Consider the following 10,384-nt stretch of genomic DNA (forward strand, 5'->3'; position numbering starts at 1 on the left):
AGACACCATCTCATATACCATGCTTCCTCCCAAATCACTTCTATTAAGTTACAACATCAGAACAAATCAGTTACTGAGTTACACAGTTCTTCAAATATGGACACCTCCCCATTAGGGTGGTTAGATTCGCTAATCAGACAAACAATTAATTTACATGTTTAATACAGGGCAGAATGTGTAACAGAATTCAAGATATTCACACAGATATTGTAATACAATATAAAACAGTACAATTTTCAGAAGATGATGAGATCACTATGCCCCTGCCTGTTTCAATTCCTTTCTAGTTTTTCTTCTTTCTTTTCTTAACAGCAGTTGCAAATACTTTTACTCAACTTTTCACACCGAAAAACACTTTAAATTTTAAGAACTAAAAACTATTTACAAATTAGTTATTGTAATTTTGTAATTATTTGTTGTTGGTTTCATTGCTCCCCTAAAAAACAAAAAAATCACCCTCCTCCAACAACAATACTTTGCTTGGTACCGGCAGTAACTTCTGGCAGCTCTGAGGGATACTTAGGGTTGACTTCTTACAATGTTTCAGAGCTCCAAAATATATTCTATTCCTTGACCCATGATACCAAATATACAAACATTAAAAGGCCATATGACTTCCCCAAACCATATACTGACTACAATTCATTTCACATTGTTTTCACAGAAATACTGAGTGGACCAAGATGCTATGAGTTGACTTTGTGATGGAATGAAATGATGATTGGAGAATATTCTTGTTTAATCCCCAAATCATCTTAAAGCACAAGAAGAGAGGTTGATTTCAATCTTTGTATATAGAGTGTAAAACATTTTCTTTACATTAGGAATAGTCGTAAAAAGCATGTATAAGTTGTTCTGAAAACGCATTGTCATAGATTTTACAAACACTGTGATATCAAACACATTCTCAAAAACTGCTAGAGCACTGACACAAAACCTGACTCAAAATGTAAATTTTTCAGTAGACTTCATTTCTAACTTGCATATTTAAAATTCAACTGTACCTGAGTTTCACTCATACTTTTCTAAAAACTCAAATACAGTGACATTACCTCAAGTAAATTCTTTCCAAATAGTCACAGGGTTTAATGGATTTTTAATGAATTTCAGAGCCCTGACACTGGAAAGTGGTATAAGATACAGGCTTATAAACTGGTCAACAGACAACAGCTCAAGACAAATTAGCCTAGAAAAGATAGTGAAACATACTTGTGCTAATTTGACAGCCTAAATATATTATGTATGAACATATATAAAGTATATTAGGCTTGCCATGTAAATATTTTTTAGTTTGTTGGGTTAAGTAACACTTTCTATCCAGCAATAATTACAACTTCACAACTTTTTTTTCTTCATTTCTTTTCAAATAGTAGCTTAGTCCTCTCTGGGGGAGAACAAGCTGAATGAAGACTTGGTTACCCATGCCCTTTCTGAGTTCAAGGGATAACCTTGAATGTACACTTGCATGCTATATATATTTACTATAAGAAAATGGCATTTCTAACTGGATTTCTCACTGAAGTTTATTTCTTTACCCACTAGCTAACTCAGCAACTTCACAAAAGTTTATAGGGCTTTCTTAGGCCACATCGACGTTTGTCACAAGCAGTGAATAATTCAAGGCCATGGTTCTTATGTGAAATTATATTTTATTTTTGACTCACATGTAAACTAGAGAGGGGAAAGCATATTTCAGTTATAGTATTCTCAACTCAGCCCTTTGATAAAATTATTTCTCATTTTGTTCACTTTTTTTTTCAACAAACCTAAGTTACCCTTCTTATGATAAAATTGTGTCAAATAATTACAGACCAAAAAGAAATTATCATATACTTTTATATCCAGGACAACCATTTGAACATGAGATAATTAATAAAACAATCTAGAGAACATTTCTTTAATATCTTTGGGCTTAAAGAAAAATTGATTTCCCCAGTTGATGAACAATGGATGAATTTTCATAAGAGAAGACCTGCTTTTCATTTCTAAATCCTAACAACCACATTGACTTCCAGTGACATGTTCCAATGAGATCATCACCACAGCCATAACTCGGACCTGCAGAGCAGTATTCCTAAAATGTTTGGCTACTCTTATTTATATAACTGGTAACCTGCAAGGGAAATTGAATATCTTATGAAAATTTATCCAACTTCTCTAATAAAGAGTAAGTTATCATGATACACATTTACAGTTACTTTCTGGTCTGATAATTCAATCCATTTCTAACAACAGCAAAAGAAAAGCTTTCACAAGCTTGCAATCATGTATCAGAAAAAAAAAGAAAGAAAATTTCTCCTTGCCTAGTAAAAATCATTAAGTTCCAACTCATCATGGCTAGGATGCTAACCATCACAGAGCACATGCCACTTGGCAATTTGTCTCCTGGGATAGTCACAAATCTCCTTCCAGTGCTCTCCACTGGCTCCTTCTGCTGCTGCTCCCAGGACCAACCGCCCAATCACCTCATTTCGGGATCCCCTTTCAGAATCCAAAACCAGAAATTCAACACTTATCTCTTCAAGACCCTCACAGGGAATGTCAAAGACAAACAGTTCATTGAACACTGCATTGGGGGTGCATTTCTTCACATGAGTCTTCTTTTTGGAGATTCTCTTTTTGGCATGGTACAGGTTCACTTTGACATAGGGATCTGCAATGGGAAACAACACACATTGTACTGACAAAACTTGGCGAGAAAGCTGATCTCAAGATAATGGTGCCTTAGAGATGCTAATAAAATGTGATTATAACAAATATGAGTCAGAACAAAGTGAAAACATGGATAAAGCTTGGCTTATCTATTGTCAATAAATTGAAAATAAGTAAGAATGTACAATATAAGAGATAGTAGAGGACGGGAAATAAATGTAATGGAAAGATGAAGAGATAACATAAAGGGGAAGAAAATAGAATGTTCTAATGACACATTCTGATTACTAATAATTCATTCCAGAGAATAGAATAGAAGGAAAAAATATTACACAACATCTATCCTTACTGAGTTGTACGACTTTGGATAAATCTCACTAATTCTCTGAGCATGGGCTGCTTTCTCTTTTGAATGGGGGAATGCGCATTTAGAATTCACAATGGCAATGCCTTTTTTGGCTTTAATTTTGTTGTGGTTCTTTAACCACTTGCTGTGTTTGTTTCCTGTTACCCAGTATTGATCTTTCCTGTGTCACCTGTATCCTGTGAATTTTAAGATCATACTATTTTATCACACATTTAATTATATTATTTTGCCTTTTTCTGGTTGCATGAGTTCATTTTAACTTCCTAACCTAAATCTTTAAGACCATGTTTTTAACCTCCATTATCTAATAATAAAACTACAACTAATAATAGCACTAGATGATATTTAATGAAATATGTATTTCCAGACCTCATAATCCCCTTCAAGGTAAGTACCATTATATTCAGTTTGTATAAAGTTTAAAAAACATGCCCAATGTTACGATGCTAAGAAATGGAAGGGTTAGGATTTGAACTCAAATCGTTTTAAACCATAGGTCATGTGCTCTTTCTCATTGTACTATACAGCAAAGTGTTTTTTGTTTTTTTGGTTTTTTTGGTAAAAATTAGTCACAAAACTAAAAGCTAATTCTTAAAGCAGACACCAGTCACATAAGGAATTAAAGGAAAGATAATAAAAATAATAGAAATGTAAGGGTAGGCAGGCTCATTTAAAATAGTAAAATTGAGAACTTTTCTTAAACCTTAATTTTATTTCCAACACTGTGTTTTTCGCAATGGCCTCACTTCTGCATTTATCACTGCTTTCTGCTTCAACTCCATTCAGCCAGACATCTATCACATACTAGCTTTGTATTGGATCTTAGAACAATGCAGTTATCTTCTTGAAAATGGCCTTGGCTCACACTTTTATTCCATAAAATGAGAAACAGAAAAACAATCACATAATTTGTGATTGTGAACAAAGGGTGAATCTAAATCATAGTCCAATGTTAGTTGTTAACTATTTTGCCCAATATATTGCTCATTTCTACACTGAGCCTGAGTTTTTCAAAAGCATTCTTACCTGAAAGTCCAGACACATCAGATTTAGGCAGATGCCGAGCTTTTAAAACAACCACAGTGAGAGTATTTGTGATGGACTGATAGCAGAGAGAGATCAGTAACTCACCACGTCCTGAAGACTTCTAAACAAAGAGAGATATGATATAAATATGTTTTTATTATTCTTTAGTTTTAAAATTTATACTTATATTAATTTTTAAAGCACTATAATAGTATTGTTATTTAACTGTAATTTTCCTACTTATTTTACTTTAATATGCTAAAGAATCAAAGAGTAACTAAAAGCTTTTGTGCAGTATCATCACCTTCTAAAACAACTACCTGACATCTTGTGGTCTTTTTAGGTACTACAGAATGTTAAAATTCGTAATGAGTTAGCCACACCCGTTACTAGAAATGTTTTAAAGGGGGATATTTAAAATATATCTTACACAGAGGTATTTTTAGTTTTTACTTTTTAATTAACTCTCCACTTTTGAAGTTATTAATGGTAATGAAAATTATCTAATTATTTGAATGGATCTGTATATGGTAAAGTGACTCATGTTAAGTTTGATCTGATTTCAAATTCTTTAGCAGAGACATTATTAGAATTTGAATTCAGAAAACCTGAAATTTAGTCGGACACCCACCACTCTCTTAGCCCAGAGGACTGATGGAGTTAAAATTCTCTTCCCCCGCCCCTCCCAGAGTCCTCCCTTAATCCAAGGAATGAATTAAGTATTGGAGAGAATTGATTCAGAATATTTAATGCTTTGTCTTTGAACAGTATCATAGGGTTTTTCTTTGCATAATACTTAGATCTTATTTTTACTTTAACATTAGATAAGATGACCAAGAACTCAAAGTACAAGTTCTAACTGAAAGTAACAAAAAGTAAACTTGGTGTAACTAGGAATGATGGTTGCCCAGAGCTCCTAAAACTTCAATATATATTTATATAAAAGCTGACATGGGGTAACTGTATGAATAAGCACTCCAAGAGGAATAAGAGTAGGGAACAAATCTTTATTCCCACTGTGCCACTAAACAGTTAGGTGACTCAAACTACTTAATATTTCTGGATTTTGACTTTCATTAATTTCAACAGAAAAAGGTGAGGATGTGGTCAAAACAAACTTTATGGTACTCTATAAAATTATGCCTTATAGACACCAGTTATTCTGAAATACCACAATTGGAATCAAATAAGCTCCATATTTAAAGGGAAAATACATTTAAATTTGATTACTTGATGTCTTATCATTTTCTAATAATTCCAGAACTAACAAAGTAGCATAACTGCAAAGGCAGAGTAACTCACTTCCTGTTATACAACATAAAGGTGAATATTTGTAATTCAATACAATGAGATATCTCTTCCTTAAAAAGCAATTCTATGAAGAGTCACTAGAACTTCAAATACTCAAAATGAACTGACTTAATTTTCAAATTCAATTTGAATTTCAAATTCAATTATGTTGACATTGAAATATATTTTTAACTTTCTTATGAGTAAGAAATATTTGTCTGCATTTTAGTGGCAATCTTAGTAAAAATACTTGTGCCAGAAATTAATAAAAGTATTTATATAAATGATATTTAAATAAATCCATAAAGGGTTCCTCTTTATTTTATATCATTAAGATACTTTATGTATTTCAGTTGTGGGTTAAAATTTCTTTCATCTACTCTATCCCCCTGCTCCTCATTTGATTATGATTAATAATAGTTAAACATGGTAAAGATGATATGTATAAGACATCATTTTAATAAAAATCCCCTAGATACAAAAAAGCTACAGAAAAGATTGTTTATAAGTATGTTAAACACTAAAAATGAATTACCCTAACATTTCTCTTGATAATCTCTCTGTTCATTAACTTTTTTCCATCAGTTAATTCAATTCCTGTGAGAGGAATAAGGACTTCTCCAATTATATCATCTCTTGAAAACCTGTCAAAACTCAAGATTGTGAAGTGCAAGGCCAACTCTTGGATCTGAGTGTAGGGTATTCCATAGAATGTAAAGGTCTCATCAAAAGCTGGGTCCAAGGTCTTTCTCAGAACTCTGGTTTTCACTTTATGCTTCTTCTCTGGGAGAATCATCATTTTGATGTATGGATCAGATGTCATCGACTGCTCATCCATGGCTGGCAAACCACGGGCTTCTTTAATATTTACCACAAATGCTTTCTTCTCAAAGTTATACTCTAAGGAGAAGAAGAGGGTTCCCAGCTTCTCTTGTTTCTCATCTGAAGTAAGAGAAGTGCTGGACTTTAAGCTATCAGGGGAAACTGCCTCTTTTTCCCCTTCTGAAAAGAGCTTTGGGGTCACATTCTCCAGGTCAGAAGGACTGCCAGCTTTGAGGTTTGTTTTGGGAAAATTGCCATTTAGATCTCTCTTCTCAAGATCAAGACACAAAGAATTCTTTGGCCCAGCTGGTTTATTCTTTACTTCATTTTTCTCATCTGCTCCAAACTTCTTTTTGCTGTTTAGGTTTTCAGGATAAATATCAACTCCCTTTAGCACATGCACAAACTTATATGGAGGAGTCTTGTTAGATTTGGATGATTTTCTCTGACAGCAGATCCATGCAAACAGAGAGACTGTGAAGACCAGGCCAAATGCACTGAAGATCCCCACCACTGTGGGGATTTCATCTGAAAAATCAAATGACCAATAACATGTATTAATTGGGCAGAGTTGGAGACACCCTATTTGAAAAGCATCCTAAAGCTGGCAGTTGCTGTAGGTTGCACAGATTGAATTGCTTTCCAACTGTTCTGGGTGAATTATGTACCTATTTCATATCACTTTCAGGAATAAACACATATGTAACACATAAAGAATAAATACAGTATGATAGAAAATCCTTCATTGTAGTAATTTTTCACAAATAAAATGAAAAGATGAAACTGGGCCTGGGCCAGGGATGGGAGAATGCTAAACGCCCCTGACCTATCTTCGTTTTCTCAGATAACATGAGTCAACTACAGCATGATGAGTCAGTACTAATTTCATTATGTTTTCATTGACATTTTGAGGGTTTCCAGAAGCATCAATTCTTACTATGTAGCTCTAAGTGCATATTCTTCAAATACTGACAAAAATTATGGAAAATTATCTGCAATTGTCACAAAGTCATTAATAATTTCCAACCAAATTACAGAACAGTGGTAAAAGAAATGTACACATATTAGGGAAAAAAGAACAAAAATATGAACAGTTTATTAATAGTATACAACTTATAAGACTACAAACTCATATGCCGACCCAAAATTCTTCAAACACTGAATTATCCAAAGTACAAATTAATTACCTAAATAGGATAAAACCCAAACAATGGTTATAAATGAATTATCATTATTTAACATGTAATGAGAAGAGTGCATAGAGATGATTAAGAGTTCAATTTTATTCATAACTGATTTTTTTCCTAGCATATTTCCACATGGAAAATGGCAATAAAATTGAAACTGACATTTGTTCCTTGAATGAAGGCACGTTAAATTACTAACATTAGGTAACACTGATTATGCATGAAGCTCATCATGTTCCATATGTAAGTATATTCTCCAACAAATAATAAGTAACACTGTGTAAGTAAAAGCAGTATTACTATATCTGAACACAGTGCATCAGTTGAGTCAATGTTTAATATAATCAAAACTAATATAATTAACGTAATAATGTCTGCCTTTAGCTCCATTTCAGTCTATTTTTTAATCCCAAATAGTGAATAAAAAAGTTAAAAGTTCCAGTCAGGAAAGGGTTAAGGCTTGTTTAACTAACCCTGAAAGAACAATCTTTTGTTTCTCCCCTCCTCAATCCCCCAAACTTCTCCCTATCTACTTCATAATCACAAAACTGAACTCAAATAATATAAGATTAAGAAATGACAAGAGCAAAAATTCCAAGGAGATAAAAAAGCAAATACAACAATAAAAAATTCTGTAGTTTAATTATATCAAAGAACTGAATTGTGTAGATGTGAACTTTGAATTTCCCAGATAGAAAAAACAGGGAATGCTACAGAAGAAGAATGAGGTGAGAGCTAAAGATCATCAGCTAAACTTAGTACCAGCTTTTCCATTTTTCCTTCTATTTAAGTCTTTGTGGGGAGAAGAAATAAAAATAATAACAAAAAAATAAAAAACCACTCCTGGACTACCTAATAATCCAAGGCCAGGGAGCAAAAGCAAAGTCATGAATTATTCTTGATTCTTTAGTCAATGCAGGAAGAATAATTTTTTAAAAATGAATAGAAAATAATTTTTTCCTAAATAAACAATGCCAGCACTAGAACATATTTTTAACTAGCATAGTCTCTGAAAATTCCTCAGTATTCAAATATTTTTCTGATTTTCAAATCAGAAATTGGGAATACATATCATATCACAACAATATAAACTCAATCACTCAAATGGTCAGCTGTGAAAGAAATTAATTTCTCAATATACTATCACAAATTTTCTGTATTTAATATTCATGTCAAATGGTAAAATATTCAATTATAATATAGAAAGGCTCATCTACTCCCTGTGTATTCTCTACTGTTAAGGTCCGAAGCTTTTGAGAGCAAAGATCTCAGTCATTTCACTCAGTTTCATAACAAACTTCTATAAATTCCCTGATATTTCCGAATACATGTAAAGTAAAACTCAAATCTCTTGCCTTTGGAATATAATGGGACCTAAAAATACTACTTTTCTATTTGAAGAAGTACATCTGATTTTATTTCTTTTCTTTTTTTAATGAAAAAGAGGAGAGTAATAGTGCTAAAAATCTGGTATAGGAAAAGGGAAATTGAACAGGAAAATATAAGTCCTAAGTATAGTTTCCAGTAGCTTTTAGCTAACTGACTTGCAACATTTCCCTTATCTCTCTGGGCTCCAGTTACCTCACCTGTGAAATGGAATGGGCTCAGCTAGTTAATTTTGAATATCCCTTTAACCCTAGTATCATAGGATTCTGTGTCTTTCGCTAGCAAAATATTCAAAGGATACAAGAAAAACATAACAGAGAAAAAAATACCTTATTGTACACTCTGTGATAAAATATACATTCTAAATGCCCAATGTTCAAGTTATTTCATACCAAGATCAAACCCTTATGTAATCAAAGAAACATATTGCTTCCCCCAATAAGTTAAATACAGGTTTACGTACAAATAAAAATCACCTGCAGAATTAATGACACCAACAAGCAAACAGACCTCTTTACTTAGCGCGTGCTGCAATTTACAGGGCTACCTGAATGATTAGGAACTTCTTGGATGTAAAATCGCCCTGGCAGAAAGCAATTTTAAATAGAAAGATATCAAGGAAGGGAGAAACCACAGAGATAAGCCACTATTGCCCTTTTACAATTCTCATTTTCCTACCTGGGAAATCTATGTTCAACATCCCGCGAACACACACACCCGCACACACACGCGCGCACACACACATACACACATACACACACACACATCACCCCAGAGTATTTAAGGAACAACCGCAGTTATAAGCGGAGTAACTTGCTTACCAAATTCTTCCCGGCTGGTAGCGATCGGAGCCATTTTTTGCTGCGTATTCTGTCCGAGGTGCTGAACGGAAACTCCCTATCTTGGTTCACTTGCCTGGATGTGAAGCGACAGGGCTTTTCCTAATGCTGAAAACAACGGCGCAAAGCTCAGGGGACCTAAGCCTGGAATAGGGAAGAGGCAAAGAGGGAGGTCCACTCGCCCTCGCACAGTGATTTTCCACCCCTCTTCCTGTTTTGGCTCTTCAGAGACGCTTGTCTCCGAGACTCTAGAGGTGGCTGAAACCCGAATTGACGCAATCCTGACGCTACAGGGTTGAAATCAGCACCTCCCTCCTCCAAGCCTCTCCTCTACCCTTCATTCTTTCTTCTTCCCTTCCCTCCTGAGAATTCAACACGCATTCATCAATTATTTTAACTGTTGGACTACGTTTGCTATTCTGTGAGGGCTCAGAGGTACATAGAGATGTCTCGAAACTCATCAATGTAAATTCCTGATATAAAATCTGATCATCTAGATCAGTAAAAATGTGTCTGTGTTATCAGAATAATATAATTTACAGAGGCGATTTGAGGAAAGAGTAAAAAGAGAAATTTCTGCATCAGTGATCCACTGTAAAATGCAAATCTATATTTTCTTGCTATTTAAATTTTTGTTTGATATATTATACCTATATTAGAAAAAAACTCACTGCACATTTATCCATTTGAAATAAGATAACAGTTTTCCTATTATTATCACTTATTTTCTAATAAATTATTAGCCTAAACATTTTGTTGATTCTGTTGCTCTATCTGTCTCTTAGCTCTCTTCCTTTAATATTTGACATTGGACT

At 33.7% G+C, this 10,384-nt stretch overlaps 1 protein-coding gene across 1 annotated transcript; it reads right to left on the reverse strand.

The window, feature by feature from the left end:
- Positions 1-2,345: 2,345 nt before the first annotated feature.
- On the reverse strand, positions 2,346-9,585 carry SYT4 (synaptotagmin 4). The gene is made up of 4 exons (XM_007120198.1): positions 9,552-9,585; positions 5,871-6,685; positions 4,046-4,166; positions 2,346-2,653 (listed from the first exon to the last, which is right to left on the reverse strand). The coding sequence occupies exons 1-4, from the start codon at positions 9,583-9,585 to the stop codon at positions 2,346-2,348; spliced, it is 1,278 nt and encodes a 425-aa protein (XP_007120260.1).
- Positions 9,586-10,384: the final 799 nt, after the last annotated feature.

The sequence above is a fragment of the Physeter macrocephalus genome, chromosome 19, assembly GCF_002837175.3.
Source record: "Physeter macrocephalus isolate SW-GA chromosome 19, ASM283717v5, whole genome shotgun sequence".
In the NCBI taxonomy this organism is placed as follows: Eukaryota; Metazoa; Chordata; class Mammalia; order Artiodactyla; family Physeteridae; genus Physeter; species Physeter macrocephalus.